Raw genomic sequence first — 18,994 nt, forward strand, 5'->3', positions numbered from 1 at the left:
TGCAGGAAAGTTAGAACCTCGATTCTTTAAGTTTCAAACATCATTTTTGACTTGATTTATGAAGAGATTCTCCCAGGCAAACCTTTCAAGCTGAAACATGAAGCAGTGATAAGTGTAAAACTGTTGTCTTAAATAACATAGGGAACACTGTGAAAGTACAAAAAAACGGAGGGACATTTCGGATGTAATCATTCGCCCAAACATGCGTATTCCAATTGAAGAACGCATCAGCTCAAAGCAGGCTAAAGAAAAGGCTGCAGCCGAATCACGGGCCTCTCTTTCCCTTTCGCCACACGACCAGTGAAATCCAACACTCCTACATTGTTCAGCTCAGGGTGCAAAGGTATGGTCATTCTCAAGCGACACTCCAAACCTTTCACACGGGTCACTTAGCTCTGTTGGTTGCATAACTAACAAGTCGTACTGATATTGGGGGTTCAATTCCGCGCCCCCCGCCCTCCCCACCAGCTGAGGACTTCCCCTTCTCAGCCTCTCCCCTCACCTGACCCTCAGGTTAAACCACCACCAGTCTCTCTAATGAGAAAGCAGGACCATGGTGACTTCAGCTTTCACCCTGAAGCTGATTGGCTTATCAAAACCTTCAACAACAGAACCAAAAACAAAATGGTGATAATGTCCTTTTATATCAGACTGAGGGAGCTGACAAGGGAACTAAAAACCAACTTTCAAGTACCAGCAGTCTCATAAAAATGATTTTTTTCAAATAACAGAAGAGGCATGCCTTTCAAAATGCTATTACTGTTCATTTTATTAAACAGACAAACTGTGAAGGTATTTTTGTTTTGGCAACATCCCAAGTTCATGGCACAGAGAGAGATGAAGAGGAAAAATCCTTGTTGTTTCGAAGGTGAAACGCTGGTTATTTAACAGGCTGAAAACAAGGCATTCGGATCAGGAAGATAGTTTCTAATTTGATCCACTTGCCTCAAGTTTACGAGAAACAACTGCCAGTTACTATTACGTACCATGAGGTAAGGCAAATCTTAAAGCATCCAAGGAAACAAAAACTCGACTCCTGAAAAGTCTGTGGAAAGTAAAACATCTATCTAAACATAGTCTAAAGCAAAGCAAGCATGCACTGCAGGAGGCAGCTTTACAGAATTCATAAAACTGGCACAGTGTGTGCTTGGAACATTTTTGGTTTAAATTGGACAAATTTGGAGGTTTGAACAGTAGATTTGGATCAGGGTTTCATATCAGATCACATGACGTTAGAATGGGATAGACTTTCAGTGATGGTGCAGCATGTCTGATAGCCCTTTTGGTATTATTTTACACTTGTCAGGCGGGATGTCAAGTGGGCTGCTCGTCTGTTAATATCCTTTTTACATTGCCAACATGAAGTCAAGACAAACCTCAAGCTCCCCTTCCTGTGACTTCGACCATCCCTCTCACCCCAGTGCTCGTCGCCATGAAATGCCAATCTCAGAGACAACAGGGTTGAATTCTGCCAAATGTGACTGTCAATCTGAGTCGAGGGTTACAGCCTGTTCAGAGAGTTAGCTTTAATAGGGAGCTGGCACAGGACACAAGGGGCTGAGTGGCCTCCCTGTGCACTCCATCATCCTGCGAGTCTCTGAACCTTCTCCCAGAGAGCGTATCCTTGAGAAAAAGTTAAATGCAAGAGGACCACCTCTTCTAAAGAGCCCAACAATAGCTGCCAAGATTAGCCTGTCCTATAACAAGTGAGGTGCCAATTACTACAGAGGAACTAACCACTATACAACAAGCTGTACTTAATTCCCTCAATGATCTCCTTGCCAATTGGGTGGACCTCTTCCTATTTTAAAAGAAATGCCCAAGTCAATTTGAGAAAATAAAATAAACGAACTGCCGATAAAGATATTTTATTTCTAAAAAGTGTTGAAATTCAGTTTTAAAACTGAGTGTTTCTGAGATGACCACTTGGAATACAGGTACAGCTGCTGGATGAAAGGCTGGTGCAGAACGGGGGACCTGATCAGGAGCTTATTCTCATTTGTACATGTTGATAGTGAGCAAGAGAACAACTAAGAGATAATATGGAAGTAAACATCATGGAAGGAGGCCATTCAGCCCATTATGCTTTGGTGATATGACTGCTGTTTTTAGCATTTGAAGGCTAGAGAGCTACTTACACTCTGTCTGGAACAAGAGAAGACAAGTATACAGCCTAAGGGTTAGGGGTCAACATCATTGGATGGTATATTCACATATTCATGTACAATGCAATCTCTCAGTAGGTCAGTGATCAATATACAGAACGGGTTCCCATGAGAGGTAATAGAAACCGTGAGTATCAAGGTATTTGGATGCAAATGTGGTGGACTTCTTCAGAAAAGAACACGTTGGGATCCAAAAATTTAAGGCATGGTGAGTGAAGCAAGGTTGAGAGTAACGTGATTCTGGGTCTATGAGTCCCAGTGGTCTCCAACACTTGGTAGGAGTGGAGTGGGGTCCTCACCTCACGTCTGAGTCGGTTGTAGACTCATTGACAGAGATAGGTCACTGTCAACATCTCAACTATTTTGTATTGTATGATCCCCAGGATGGTACGTGTTAGACTGTAGATGGACCATGTTCATTCGTTGTTTAGAAATTACCTTGTCCTTCTCTTTTCGGTAACAGCAAATTCAGAACCATGGCTCCTGGGAGGTCCAGGCCAGTGAGCATCTGCTACTATCTGGGGAACACCATCTTGGAGCAGGGAGCCAAGTGCTCCAGCTTCCAGCGGAATTCCACACGCAGTGCCCGGGAAGGTGACTTTCAAAAGGGTGCTGAGCAGCTGCCAGGAGATGGAGCGTTTGCAGAGTTCCAGGGAAAGGAAGGAAGAGTGTGATGAGCGAGTTGTCCTTGCAGAGAGCTAGCATGGAGTTGATGGGCAGGATGGCCTCTACCTGTACAGCAAGCATACCATTTTTCTGATTTAATGACAGTTATTTGAAGCTGAGCTTTGCTGCGTCAGGGCTTCATACTGAGAACGATCACTGTTACACTTTAACTCTATTGAGTTTCATTCATTTTGATAGCCTCCATTATGTCAGCTGTAATTTTCCAGGGAGGTAATATGATAATGTACTGTACATCACAAAACTTTACTATCGATCTATTCCAACAGGAAATAAAGTTGATTCTAGTAATTACTTGCTTCACTTACTGATATCACTAAATAACAATCTCCTGCATATGAGTGGTACAGTGTTTTTAAGTAAATAAATATGGGCCAAGAACAACGACATGTATGTCTTTCAAATGTGAAATCTCAAGGGTCTTTTTGAAGTGCAATTCTGTAGGACCAATATGCAAAATGTTGGGGGTTAGGGTAGCAGATTTTTTTGTGTAATGTTTCAGACCTCTAACGTGAGAGATACTAGAATATGTCAAAGTGACAGCTGCAGAAGAAGATTAAAGTTCTCTCCTTGGAGACCATAATGGGAGGGACAAGAGAAATTCATGGATCCATATTTCACCTCTCCAGCCTGAATGAGCAACTCCGTATTGACAGTGAGTGAGAGAAGGCTGGGTGGAATATTAACTAACACTCATCCTGTCAAATGAACACTGATATATGACAGTGAGGGCCTTGGTAAAGGAAATCTGACTCCCTACAGCTACTGGTCAATATCTTAGTCACTTAAGCATGAGTTCCCAGTTGATAGCAGGGAATGGCTCTGAATAAATATTGAATTATTTCAAGCTTATCATAAACATTATCCTGCAGCTTTGGAGTTTTCAGATATGCGTTAAGGACTTGCAAACAACTTCTCAATTGCAAGCCAATCACTGTTAGCAAACAGAGAGCCATGGTCTTAGTTGCACTGTGATTTGTGAAGTCAACCAAAAATTTATGATCAATTAATCAGAACGATGAGTAGCCATGATTGGGATTTCAGATTCTCTTTTAGCAAATGGAATTCATCTCTCTCACAACCATCACCACTTTTGACTTTGCAGTTCAAACTCTCTGGGTTCTGAGAAAGCAAAAGCTACTTCAAGGAAAAGAAAATCTTGGAAGTATTTTGGGAGCAGGTTTACTTTCTCAGTGCAGTGCATCTGAAGCAAAGCTGTTGGTGATAATGTGGAGAGAACACTGCCCTATCTCCAATGGAATTATCAGGACAGTATGGTGAACTAGGAGAATAGCCCTGTTGGTCCTCTGGGACAATGATGACTTTAACCTTACAAAGCAGTAAAACATCCCAAGGCGTTTCACAGGAACAGCAATCACTCAATTTCTGAAACCTAAGGAGGCATAACTGATCAAAGTAGCAGGCTTCAACAGGGCCTCAAAAGAGTGGAGATGAGGGGCAGAGAGGTTTAGGAAGGCAATTCGATTCAATGCTGGCCACAACAGAGATGCCCATGTATTGTAAAGATATTAAGAAAAAAAGAAAAATACAAAATAGAGAGAGATTGACATCAGCATATGAGGAGGTGTCAAAGCCAACAAACCCTGTCAATTTCAGTGCCAGGAGGGAGTTAACAAGGAACAAAAAGCTAAAGGATTGCTAAAAGAGAAGTGAAACAGAAAGAGATCAGACTTAGCATCTATCCCATCAACTGGTATGTCCTTTATTTGCCAATTCTGTGTTCCTCTCAGATTTGACGAGCCCCCTTTAACCTCACTGTCCAATCCCACAACTCAATTTTCATTCTTGCTTCATCTTTACACTAGGGACTAATTTTACTGCGGTATCAAAGGATTGCCAGGCGAGGAAAAAGAAAGGAAGTGAAACAACTTTTTAATTCATGCACCATCTCCCAAAAAAGAAGCAACTGGCCATTGACCTTGTGTAGACATCTGAACAGCAATAGGACAGGTAAGACTGACTGAATGGGGCCAAGATCTATCAGTATTGTATTCTTACGGCAGCTTCACGCTCAAGGTTTAAGTAGAAATTTACTCCGGGATCAGGAGTGTGACATACCTGGCATTAATGGGGATGAACACAGTTAGGCATTCTTCTGTTGTGAAGCTGATATGATATCGGATCCAATTTCTACTGATCAATCGAACACCAGGTGCAGGCAGTAAAAGTATCATTTAGAAGCACAATATTAGGCCAAAGTATTTCCCTCAAAAATTACAATTACAAAACGTAATACAACCCAGAATTTGGACACACAAAACTGAACAAGGTGGCGATCAAAACTCAAGCGCAAAATTGTACCATCCACTTTCTGGAGGTCTAAAAGAGTGACATTCTGTTTTCACTGACAACGACCGGTCTTGTTATCTGTCAAGTCGTGTCTTCATTGTCCACTCTCTGTGGGAACAGAAAAATGAATTTAATCAAAGAATGCTGCCAGGAGAAGATAGGAAACATTCTACATATAAACGGCACTTTCATCATCATCAACTTTGTCTTACTTCAAGCGCGCACGATGAAGGCAACATTCCTCAGCTACCTAATGGTGCATGCAGCGGGTAATGTTAGAATTTAGATGGCCAGGCAGTGAAGGATATACCTCGGCTCCATACGCTCACCAGCTTTTACTGACAGTGGCACATAATACAGGTTGTTACAAGCCAATTCCAATGTATAAAATCGTTTATCTCTGTGGTCATCACATCTGAACCTTTAGGGCTATAAGACACTAAAAATAATTTTTCAATCAGTTCAGATGTTTGATGGGACTTGAAACTGGTCCTAGCCTTGAGACAGGGAAGGCTGTCACCATGCCAGAAGACCCAGCACAGCTATGCTTAAAGCACACTGTGAGGGCACATTAAGCTACAAATCTGTACCCATCACATCCTAAGGTGGGATTTGAAACTAGCCCAGAGATAGAGACAGGAACCACAGCATCGCAAGACCATTAGCTCAGATATACATATAATATATACATGCTCGGGCGAATCCCCAGTTAATGCCCACCACTTAAACACTGCATACAGATATAATTAACAGTTAAAGCTTTCCTGGCACAGTAGTAATGTCCCTTCCATGAGGCTAGAATATAATTGAAGTCCTACCTATCATGGAGGTGTGTCACAATGGTAAACTGAGCTATATAATGACCCAGGTGTACAAATTAAGGGATTGGATGTGATGCCTGAGCTGAATTCAGCTGCTACTGTGATAGAAATGGCCTCATCATCACTTGAAGGAACACTCAACCTCCAGTTCCTGCTTGTAATTACAATTCTTTAATATCTAGTGAATGTCAAATGGTGGGTCGGGGCAGAAATGTGACAGCGCTGATGGTTGAATTTTGAAGGTCCAGGGTCACACATGAACAGTGCCCTTTAGTGAAGACATCTTGGTCTGAATACTCATTGGACAGCGCAGAATGAATCTGGAAACCAGACAGGAGAACCTAACAAATATTAGTTCTCAGCTGATTGACAAAAACTTTCTGTTGTCTAGAGTGACTGGAGAAATGAACAGCTACGAATGTTGTCTTCAAATTCGTTTTAATTTTTAAAAAAGCAGCTTGTTAGAATGAATAAAAACTCTGACAAATTGGATCCATGACCAAATCACAATTTTTTTTGGTTTATTTAACCACATTTCAGATGTTTCTGTTTTATTATGAAAGAAGATTTTGTCCTACCGTCTTCAAATTCATCAATATAGGGTATGTGTTCATTACTCTCCTTATCTTCCCCTGCAAAACATTGTACAGCAACGAGTTACCTTAGGCTTATTAAGGATTGCTGTCAGGAGTGCAACCTTGTGTCGTATACAACGATAAAGCAAAATATAACTTGGACCTCCCCTTCCAGGGCTTCAGGAGGATCTTCTCCCTGTGGCACAATGACCCATCCTTGTAACACTCCTAACATCCCCAAGCCTCCCGCAACACCTTCTCGAGAAAGCCCTGGAAATGCGAGATCTGCTCTTTCATCTCCTTCTTCCCCAAGGATTCCTTCCAAGTGATACCATTTTCTGGAATTTGGTGATATCAAATGCAGATTAATTCATCACTTTGCTGAGCGCCTCCATTCAGTTCACGTGGCCCCAAGCTGCTAGCAAATTGCCACTTCCATTGTCGGCTTGAGCTCTGTATCCTCGGCCTCCTACATTGCTTCAAAGAAGGTCTACGCAACCTTAAAGTACAATACCTGTTTGTTCTACAAAGCATTTTACAGCTCTCCAGTCTGAACATCAGAATGACAGAAGTGTAATGTTGCAGAAGGAGACCCTTCAGCCCATTATGTCTGCACTGGCTCTCTGAATGAGCATTATGACACAGTGACATTATTTCGGCCTTTTCTCTGTAATATTGTTTCTATTAAAATAATCAACTAATGCTGCGATAGTAGGAACTGCCAATGCTGGAGAATTTGAGATAACAAAGTGTAGAGCTGGATGAACACAGCAGGCCAAGCAGCATCAGAGGAGCAGGAAAGCTGATGTTTCAGGCCTGGACCCTTCTTCAGAAAGACTTTCTGCACTTTTTTTATCATCTAATGCTGTCTTGATAGCTTGATTGAGGCAACTGCAGTCCTGACTCTTAATTACTCACAAGGGCTGACAGTGTTACTATCATTGTCTTTTCATCCCTGAGCCTAAGGCTAATTCTCTGGGGACATGAGTTGAAATCCTTGCATCGCATCTGGGAATTTAGATTCAATTAAAAAGAAAAGCTGGAAATTTATTTCTAAACATTGTCCCCAGTTCCCCAACAACAGTTCTAGGTAAGATATTTCTCTTGGGAAATATTGGTGGTGTGTATATATCTTTATGACTTGTAGATTTTGTGTTGGTTTAATTATGGAAGTGGTGCCATTTCGAGACTCTTTCTACGAATGCTGAATGAGCTTGCTTGAAACTGTTGGTGTGATTTCCATCCTGGAGCTCTAAGTATTCAGTGAGGAAATTGTGCACAGCACAGCTGCAGCACATGAGAAAGATCACAGAAACCCTATAGTGTGGAAGCAGGCCATTTGCTCCATTAAGTTTCCACTGATCCTCTGAACAGCACCCCATCTAGATCCATTCCCCTACCCTACCCTATAACCCTGCATCTCCCATACCTGGCCTGCACATCCCTGAACTCTATGGGCAATTTAGCAAGGCCAGTCCACCTAACCTGCACATCTTTGGACTGTGGGAGGAAACTGGAGCACCCAGAGGAAACCCGCACAGACACGGGGAGAATGTTCAAACTCCACACAGACAGTCGCCCGAGGTGGAATCAAACTTGGGTCCCTGGTGCAGTGAGGCAGCAGTGCTAACCACTGTGCCAGCAGGAAAGAAAATGAAAGATGAATAATACATCACTGTGATAGTATGTGAAGCAAATGAAGTGAATGCTAGAGAAACTCAGCAGGTCTGGCAGCATTTTTGTAGACAGAAACAGAAATAACTTTTCGAGTCTGGTATGACTTCTTCAGAAATACTTTCCAAACATCCAGAGGAATAAATCATGCCTACCAAAGATCAAACTGATTGCTACAAAGTAAACAGGCTTTTATCATAGGCATAACATGAGATTCTGATGGTGACCAGCCAGAAACTCCATTCATTGGAGCATTCCTTTTAAAAGTATGTCTACGATTTTTACTCTGTTTCAAGGCCCTTCACTAACTCATTGCAATGGGGAGACACTAGCTGGTGACAGAGGATAGTATCAGTGGGTGTCACCATGATGATGAGCGGGCACAGAAGGCTTAGTAATGGCATGAGCCCACAACAAAGCCAAGAGCAACTCACAGTTGCATCTGGGAACCAGCTCATGTGCAGGTGGAAACCACCGCATGGACAGCATTGATCTGGTCTCTCTACACGTCAGCAATAGTATGAAATCAGCCCATCCCCATTGATGACAAAGTGTGTAGATGGATGAACACAGCAGGCCAAGCAGCATCTCAGGAACACAAAAGCTGATGTTTCGGGCCCAGACCCTTCATCAGAGAGCTGGATTCTCCAGCATCTGCAGTTCCCATTATCTCCCATGCCCATTGGATGTGACTTTCTACCTCTCTGTTTGTTGTGTTGCCTGGCTGGGGGCATTGCCAATGATGGTTCCCTACCTTGTGTCGGAGAATTTTCTTCATTGTCGCTCATTTTCTGCGTACCTGTTTGAGCAAAGAAACCAATTTTAAGCAGGGTTATTATCCAGCAGACTGAACTGAATTGTGAACTAATGTATTGCATGAAGATCATTTCCCTTCATTGAGTTCTGTACCAGAGAGCATGTGAGAAATGGTTTCATTCTGTGAAAACTGATGACAACAAATCCACTGATCCAGCATCAGTAAGTGGGTTCCAAGCTTTTAGTTTTGATGAATGTGAACAGCCTAGCTTCTGAGTTAGTAGCTGTAGATGCTGAAGAATCTGAGATAACAAGGCGTAGAGCTGGATGAACGCAGTAGGCCAAGCAGCATCAGAGGAGCAGGAAAGCTGACGTTTTAGGCCTCGACCCGTCTTCAGAAAATCCTTCACCACACTGTCCTTACAAGAGCAATTGAATTTCAATTTCCTGATGCACTGTTAGAATTTTTACCAAGGGCCGCTGCGAATGATTCAAAATATTCATCTCCACATTGTAAAACTCAATGCCTTAAATACAGAATACATTATTTAAATAAAACATTTTTACAGGACTGCAACTGTAAGAGATCACCATCACTGAATATCCCCCACAATTGGCATCCTGGGGGTTACCATTGACCAGATACTAAACAGGACTCACCTCAGAGATACCAGAGCAGATCACAGGCTGGGAATTCTGCAGTGAATAATTGACCTTCTAATTTCCCAAAGTCGATCCATCATCCACAGGTGATGGGATACTCCCCATTTGCCTGGATGGGTGCAGCTCCAAAAACACTCAAGAAGCTTGAAACCATCCAGGACAAAGCAGCCTGTCTGATTGGCACCATATCCACAAACAACCACTCCCACCTATCGGTGCTCAGTAGCAGCAGTGTGTAGCATCTGCAAGACGCCCTGCAGAAATTCACCAAAGCCCCGAAGACAGCACCCTCTAAAACCACGGCTACTTCCATCTAGAAGGGCAAGGGCAACAGATGCATGGGAACACCACCACCTTTAAACTCCCCTCCAAGCCACTTATCATCTTGACTTGCAAATATATCGCTGTTCCTGCCCTGTCACTGGGTCAAAATCCTGGAATCCCCTACATAACAGCAATGTGCACCTGTAGTGGTTCAAGAAGGAGTTCACTACTGCCCATTGAAGGGAAACTGGGGATGGGCAATAAATGGACAACAAGGACCATGACCCATGAATGAATTTTAAAAAGACAGTGCAGAGTAAACTAGCAAAACTCTCCTGGAACTTTCAGATCTCCCATGACATCGCTCATGAAGAGCTACACTAGCTGAGGGGCAGTGAGGTGTGTAGCTCAGTGGGTAGCTCTCTCACCTCCAATGCAGTCGGTTGGGAGTTCAAATCCCACCCTGTGGACGTGAGCACAGAGATAGTGGCTGGCATCCTGCTGCGGTACTAAGGGGAGTGCTGCATTGTCAGATGTGCCATTTTTTCGAAGGAGATGTCAAAACTGAGTCCCCATAGGACATAAAATATCCCAAGGTGCTATCAGAAAGAGAGAATGGGATATTTTATATCCAGTTCACCAACTGGATCCCTGGGGCAATGGACTGTCCTGTGAGGAGAGGTTGAGGCCTGGGCCCATATTCTTCAGAGCCTACAAAAATGTGAGGTGATCTCCAGTCTCACAGTGATTGATGGGTTAAATGCAAAAAGAATATTTCTTCTTGGTTTGAAGGTGCTATCTAGAACCAGAGGATGCCATCTGAGAAGAAGAGGTGGTATATTTAAGACTGAGGCAAAGAGAACTCTCTTCATGCATAGAGTGATGTATCTTTGCACTTCTTTACTTGGGATGTACAGAACTAGCCATTATGTCCAAGATGGAGATTTCTAAATGTTAAAAATATGAAGGGATATGGGGACAGTGTGGAAAAATGGTGCTGAACTAGAAGATCAACCATGATCTAACCGAACAATTTAAGGGCTGAATGGCTTACTCCTGCTTTCATTTCCCATGCTCCTATGATGTCAGCGTCGTGGAAACAAAACTATCTGGTCATTATTGGCTCAGTGGTTAGCACTGCTGCCTCACAGTGCCAGGGACTTGGGGCTTGATTCCACCTTCAGGTGACTGTCTGTGTGGAGTTTGCACATTCTCCCCATGTCTGTGTGGGTTTCCTCAGGGTGCTCCGGTTTCCTCCTACAATCCATGGATGTGCAGGTTAGGTGGATTGGCCATGCTAAATTAGGAATGTGTAGATTAGATGGGTTACGGGGGGATGGGTCTGGGTGGGATGTTCTGAGGGTCAATGTGGACTTGTTGGGCCATTGGGCCTGTTTCCACACTGTAGGGATTCTATGATGATTATTTCATTGCTCTTGGGAGCTTGCTTTGCACAAATTGGCTGCCATGTTTCCAACACTGCAACAGAGGCTGTACTTCACAAGTATATATTACAGTGCAGGCCTTTTGGCCCATTGAGTCTACAAGGACCCTCTGAAGAGCATCCCAACCAGACCGAAGCCCTACCCTAAACCTGGAACCCTGTATTTGGCATGGCTAATCCACCTAACCTGCACATCTTTGGATGGTGGGAGGAAACCAGAGTGCCCTGAGAATGGGGAGAATTTGCAAACTCCTCAGACAGTGCTAACCACCATGCTGGCCTTTTTGGGCTATCAGAGCAGGTGCTATCAAAGTGCAAGATCTTCTTACTTACTAGCAGTGAGCAACAATACTTCGTCACAGGTCACAATTTTGAACGATGAAACCAATCTCTCACTTGCTGTGATTATCTTACTGTTCCATGAACGCTACATTTTTTTTCTGTTACATTACCTTTGTGATTACAACGTAGAACATTACAGCACAGTACAGGCCCTTCGGCCCTCGATGTTGTGCTGACCTGTCATACTGATCTCAAGCCCATCTAACCTACACTATTCCATTTACGTCCATATGCTTATCCAATGACGACTTAAATGTACCTAAAGTTGACGAATCTACTACCGTTGCAGGCAAAGCGTTTCATTCCCTTACTACTCTCTGAGTAAAGAAACTACCTCTGACATCTGTCCTATATCTTCCACCCCTCAATTTAAAGCTATGCCCCCTCATGCTCGTCGCCACCATCCTAGGAAAAAGTCTCTCCCTATCCACCCTATCTAACCCTCTGATTATTTTATATGTTTCAATTAAGTCACCTCTCAACCTTCTTCTCTCTAATGAAAACAGCCTTCAGTCCCTCAGTCTTTCCTCGTAAGGCCTTCCCTCCATACCAGGCAACATCCTAGTAAATCTCCTCTGCACCCTTTCCAAAGCTTGCACATACTTCTTATAATGCGGTGACCAGAACTGTACACGATATTCCAAGTGCGGCTGCACCAGAGTTTTGTACAGCTTCACCATAACCTCTTGGTTCCTGAACTCGATCCCTCTATTAATAAAAGCTAAAACACTGTATGCCTTCTTAACAGCCCTGTCAACCTGGGTGGCAACTTTCAAGGATCTGTGTACATGGACACCGAGATCTCTCTGCTCATCTACACTGCCATTAGCCCAGTACTTTGCCTTCCGGTTACTCCTACCAAAGTGCATCACCTCACACTTGTCTGCATTAAACTCCATTTGCCACCTCTCAGCCCAGCTCTGCAGCTTATCTACGTCTCTCTGCAACCTACAGCATCCTTCGTCACTATCCACAACTCCACTGACCTTAGTGTTGTCTGCAAATTTACTAACCCATCCTTCTACGCCCTCATCCAGGTCATTTATAAAAATGACAAACAGCAGTGGACCCAACGCCGACCCTTGCGGTACACCACTAGTAACTGGTCTCCAGGATGAACATTTCCCATCAACTACCACTCTCTGTCTTCTTTCACCTCGCCAATTTCCGATCCAAACTCCTATAACTCCCCCAATTCCATTTCTCCGCATTTTATACAATAGCCTACTGTGGGGAACCTTATCGAACACCTTGCTGAAATCCATATACACCACATCAACCAGTTTGCTCTCATCTACCTGTTTGGTCACCTTCTCAAAGAATTCAATAAGGTTTGTGAGGCACGACTTTCCCTTCACAAAACCGTGCTGACCATTCCTAATCAATTTATTCTTTTCTAGATGATTATAAATCCTATCCCTTATAACCTTTTCCAACACTTTACCAACAACTGAGGTAAGGCTCACTGGTCTGTAATTACCAGGGTTGTCTCTACTCCCCTTCTTGAACATTTGCTATCCTCCAGTCATCTGGCACTATTCCTGTAGACAATGACAAGTTAAAGATCAATGCCAAAGGCTCGGCATTCTCCTCCCTGGCTTCCCAGAGGATCCGAGGATAAATTCCATCCGGCCCAGGGGACTTATCTATCTTCACCCTCTGAAGGATTTCTAATACCTCTTCCTTGTGAACCTCAATCCCACCTAGTCGAGTAGCCTGTATCTCAGTATTCTCCTCGACAACATAGTCGTTTTCTAGAGTGAATACTGTTGAAAAATATTCATTTAGCGCTTCCCCTATCTCATCCGACTCCACACACAACTTACCACTACTATCCTTGATTGGGCCTAATCTTACTTTTGTCATTCTTTTATTCCTTAAATATCTATAGAAAGTGATCTATTCTTTCTCCCTACCCATTATTCTAGCAATGACTTCAGGAATACCTGTTGCTGCAGTGTTCCAGTGAAGGTCAGTGCAAACTGGAAGAACAGCACCTAATTTTCCACTTGAGGACCCTGCAGCACTCTGGACTCAATACTGAGTTCAATAATTTTAGGGCTTAAACACTCCCGTGTCCTAGCCCCCTACCCCACACACCAGGCCTTGTTACCACATAGCCTGCCATTACACACTACCTGCTGTTAGTCATTAATAGTCCCCATTAACAACCATTTACCCTCCCAGCCTGATTGTTATCAACTTCTGTGTCTTTCCAACTGCTCTTCTTTCTCCTCAGGCTCTAACCCATCATTTACTCCCTACCCCATCCCCCTCCCTATTTTCTGCACATGAGCCGACATTTTCCCAGCTACCATCAGTTCTGAGGAAGGGTCACCGGATCCGAAACATTAGCTGATTTTTGTTCTTCACAGATGCTGATCTTTTCCAGCAACTTCTGTTTTTGTTTCAGAAGTACCTGTGCTGTGCATAATATATTGAATGAGCAAAATTCTGGACACATAGCTGCTGGCAAAACTTTGGCATTTTCACATTTCTTTTGGAAAACATTTCAGCAAATCAGATCCGACTTTTTACACATGTACATAAATATTTGCTGAAGTGGATACTTTGGAAGCGATGATGTCTTCAGCTGCTGAATTATCTACATCGTCAGAATTAATTAGCGGAATCAGTCTTATCTCCCGTTTTAAATTGTCTTGTGGTAGACCACTGAACATTTATCAGTGTGGAAATGAGTCACTGGATGAATTCTTGATGCACTTCCAAGAAAGTGCTTTCGCCTTTCATTTCCAGCAGCTTCACCACAAAGAATTCATAACCAGCCAATTAATAGCCGGCCAGAAGACTACCAACCTGTGAGTACTTTATAACAGAGGAATATTTTACATCGTGAATGAGGATTGCATGTAAGTGAAGGAATACATCAAAAGTGTAGGTATAAACAATTTCGAGGGATCTTGTAGTGCACTCTTCATGTCTCTGCCTTTGAGACAGGAGATCCGGGTTCAAGTCCTACTTACTCTAGAGCTTGATTCATAATTTCTGAAGAAGGGTCTAGGCCCGAAACGTCAGCTTTCCTGCTCCTACGCCTGCTGTGTTCATCCAGCTCCACACCTTGTCATCTCATAACAGATCTGAACAGTTTTTATTTAAAAATTGGTGGACTGAGATTGGCCTGGGTCGTGTAGCTCCTCCAGAAGTTTAGGCTTATTTCTTGTAATTTTTATATGAATAAGAAATGTTTGGATGGATATGGGCCAAGCACAGGTAGGTGGGATGAGTTTAGCTTGGGATTGTGGTCGGTGTGGACTTGCTGGACTGAAGGATCTGTTTCTGTACCATATTACTCTATGACTCAGTGTACACTTGGTCCTGAACAAGGATTAAATGCAGCGTCTGGAATTCTGAGGCCGCAGTTGTATTTTTTTAAAGTGATGCACTATGAGGTTAAGAGTTTTAAGGGTCGCCTCAAAATTCACATAACAGTATTTCAGCTGAAACCACCTTGATAAACAAAAGCTACAGATGCCATCAATAATGCGTTCCTGTGAACTCAAGTTGAAACAGATGCCTGTTCATTTGATGGCACCTCTTTCAGTTGGCACGTGGAAATAAGTTCACTTCTAATATATCACATGGCAAATATCATTTGAGGAGGTAATTGGGCCTGGGTCTTCTCTCTCCCTGACTTCGATATTGAGAATTTTTCTTTTTCTTTATTTCACTAACAGCATTTAGTGCCCATCCCTAATTGCCCAGAGGGCAGTTGAGAGTCAATCACATTGCTGTGGGTCTGGAGTCACATGCAGGCCAAACCAGATTAAGATAGCAGTCTCCTTCCCTAAAGGACATTAGTGAACCAGATGGGTTTTTCCCAACAAATCAACAGTGGATTCCTGGTCATCATTAGACTCTTGATTCCAGATATTTTGACCTTAGTAGGATAATAGGCCAGCACAACATCATGGGCTGAAGGGCCTGTACTGTTCTTTGTTATAGTTTATTAATCCATCAAATTCCATCATCTGTCGTGACGAGTTTCAAACCTGGGTCCCAGGGCTGTTAGAGATAATGGGAACTGCAGATGCTGGAGATTCCAAGATAACAAAATGTGAGGCTGGATGAACACAGCAGGCCAAGCAGCATCTCAGGAGCACAAAAGCTGACGTTTCGGGCCTCTCTGATGAAGGGTCTAGGCCCGAAACGTCAGCTTTTGTGCTCCTGAGATGCTGCTTGGCCTGCTGTGTTCATCCAGCCTCACATTTTGTTATCCCAGGGCTGTTATCTGGGTCTCTGGATTAACGGTCTAGCGATAATACCATTAGGCTAACGCCTTCCCTAGTGTGTACCTCACTATGGCACTGCTGTTGTTTTGTCCACTCCTCCTCCACGTGTCTCCTGGGAATGTTGGGGAGTTAGGGAGAATGGATGGAATACTTTAAACCATCAAAAGTGGCTTTTATCCCAAAGCACTTCATTTCCCACGCGTTGTAAGAAATGGCAAGGTAGTTTGACGTGTCAGCTGCCTGTTTCAACCCCTAAATCTGAAATAAAAGCTAGTGTCAGCGACAGTGACCGTAACAACTATAGTTAAACGTCATACAATCTAAGCAAATTCATTAGTGTCTCTTCAGGGAATGAAATCTGCTGGCCTGACCTGGTTTCACCTCCATATGACTCCAAACTCACAGCTACAGTGGTTGACTCTTAACTGCTCTCAAAAACAGAATGACAGAACTTGGCAGTGCAGAAGGAGGCCATTCAAATGATTGCGTCTGTACCGTCTCCTGAAACAGCTACCTAGCCAGTCCTGTTCTCTGGCCCTACCTCCACAGCCACCTAATTCAACCCTTTCAAACATATATCTGCCTCTCTTTTACATCTCCAATGGAATCCGGCTCCACCACTCTCCCAAGCAGTGCATTCCAAATCTTATCAACTCTCTGAGTAAAGAAGTTTCTCCTCATCTCGCTGTGAGCTCTCTTTTTGACCATCTTGAAATTATGACCCAACAGGACACTCAGGTCAATGGAGCTATTAGGAATGGGCAACTAATACCCAGCCTTACCAGTGACACCCACATGCTGTGAAAGAGCAAAGCAAAGCAAAATTTTGAAAAGATGTATATTTTGATCTAATTCATTTTACTTTGAGCTTATAGTTCCCACCTGCTACTCATGCATAAATACGGCAAACAGTGGATTTTTGATTTAGACCTTCTCCCTCCTATATATTTATGCACGATAGTACATTAAATATAGAAGTTGGGATATCATGTTGCGGCTGTACAGGACACTGAGGAGGCCACTTTTTGAATACTGTACTCACTTCTGGTCTCTCTGCTAAAGGAAGGATGATGTTAAACTTGAAGGGGTGCAGGAAAGCTTCATAAGGATGTTGCTGGGGTTGGAGGGTTTGAGCTAGGGGGAAAAGCTGAATAGGCCGGGGCTATTTTCCCTAGAGTGTTGGAGACTGAGGGGTGACCTTATAGAAGTTTATAAAAACATGAGGGACATGGATAGGGTGAATAGCTAATTTTTTTTTCCCAGGGTGGGGGAGTCGAAAACTAGAGGGCAGAGGTTTAAGGTGAGAAGGGATCGATTTAAAAGGGACCTACAGAGCAACTTTTTCTCACAGAGGGTGGTGTGTGTATGGAATGAGCTGCCAGAGGAAGTGATGGAGGCTGGTACAATTACAACATTTAAAAGGCATTGGAATGGGTATATGAATAGGAAGAGTTTAGAGGGATATGGACCAAAGCTGGCAAATGGGACTCAATCAGTTTAGGATATCTGCTCATCATGGATGAGTTGGATCGAAGAGAATGTTTCCATGGCATATAGCTATGACTCTCATTATATATTACACATTTCAAAACAATGTGCATGAGAAAAAAACCAAGCTTTCAGTAATGCTCAGAAAACTAAAGTCCTTTTCCAACCAGTGATAATGGGAACTGCAGATGCTGGAGAATCCGAGATAACAAAGTGTGAAGCTGGATGAACACAGCAGGCCAAGCAGCATCTCAGGAGCACAAAAGCTGACGTTTCGGGCCTCGGCCCGATGAAGGGTCTAGGCCTGAAACATCAGCTTTTGTGCTCCTGAGATGCTTCTTGGCCTGCTGTGTTCATCCAGCTTCACACTTTGTTATCATTTTCCAACCACGTGCTTTAGTACAGCACCTATCCGTGTGGATTAAGACCAACAATGAAATCCTTCTCATCTCAGAACCCATTGAACTAGAGTGGAACAGAATCTCCCTCAATCCCAAAAGACTGCCTCAGAAGATGATCTACTGACCTTTAGGGTTTCCAACATGTCCAAAAGCTGAGTGTACCTTCCAGTCAAGCTTTGGCAGAAATGTTCACACATTGTCCACTCTCATACCTCTACTGAGGCTAGCGATATGGGCTCAATGATGAGGAAACCAACCTCATGAAACTGGTATTCCAGATCTGAGTCTACATTGAAACCAGCTGTACAGCCAACTGAGGTTTCAATTCCCACACCGTCTGAAGGACTCTTCTTCTCAACCTGTCCCCTCACCTGAGGCATGGTGACCCTCAGGTTAAACTACCACCAGTCACCTCTATCTAATGAGAGAGCAGCCCTACGGCCTGGTAGGACTTTACACGCCGAAAGCACGTGATACATTATTGTGCCAAGACAGATAATTTCAAAGTCAACAAATCTGCATGAGGCTAGAGCTACAAATTAAAATGGAAAAGCATAGCATAAGAGCACAAAACTATAAGTGGGTCAGAATGCAACCTGGGTCCAGACAGAATAGAGAGGGAAGTGAAAAGAAGACAAGTGGTATTAATCAGACAGTATCAAGGGGCTAGAGCTCAAGTTTAAGTGGAGAAAAATGTATGAACAGAATGACTTTGATTGAAATGAGAAATATCAAGAGATCAATCATATTACAGAGAGGATATTACACAGTATTAAATAGTGGAAAGGAAATTGAGGTTGAAGTCTTACATGAACTAAGGTTCTGGTTAATGAAATGCTGCAAATAGGCACCATAAAGCGAGGGAACACTTTTGAAGCACCAATCGCAATATAATGAGCTTCACATGTAAGAGCAGAAATGCTAACAGACAAGTTGATGGCAGAGGATAATTGAAGAACATAACTGCTTTTATAGAGATAACAAAGCGTAGAGCTGGATGAACACAGCAGGCCAAGCAGCAGCGGCGGAGCAGGAAGGCTGATGTTTCGGGTCAAGACCCTTCTTCAGAAATGGGGGAGGGGAAGGGGGTTCTGAAATAAATAGGGAGAGAGGGGAGGTGGATGGAAGATGGATACAGGAGAAGATAGGTGGAGAGG

General features: G+C 43.3%; 1 protein-coding gene across 1 annotated transcript in view; it reads right to left on the reverse strand.

Annotated features, from left to right (window-relative positions):
• Window positions 1-751: 751 nt before the first annotated feature.
• LOC125454646 (ADP-ribose glycohydrolase MACROD1-like) overlaps window positions 752-18,994 on the reverse strand; it is an 880,504-nt gene continuing 862,261 nt past the window's right edge. Inside the window, exons 15-17 of the mRNA XM_048535629.2 lie at window positions 8,984-9,028; window positions 6,559-6,612; window positions 752-5,267 (exon numbers count right to left, since the gene is read on the reverse strand). Coding sequence (XP_048391586.1) covers window positions 5,254-5,267; window positions 6,559-6,612; window positions 8,984-9,028 — 113 coding nt within the window. The 3' untranslated portion in view covers window positions 752-5,253. The remainder of the gene's footprint in view (window positions 5,268-6,558; window positions 6,613-8,983; window positions 9,029-18,994) is intronic.

Source organism: Stegostoma tigrinum, chromosome 9, assembly GCF_030684315.1.
Source record: "Stegostoma tigrinum isolate sSteTig4 chromosome 9, sSteTig4.hap1, whole genome shotgun sequence".
NCBI lineage: Eukaryota > Metazoa > Chordata > Chondrichthyes > Orectolobiformes > Stegostomatidae > Stegostoma > Stegostoma tigrinum.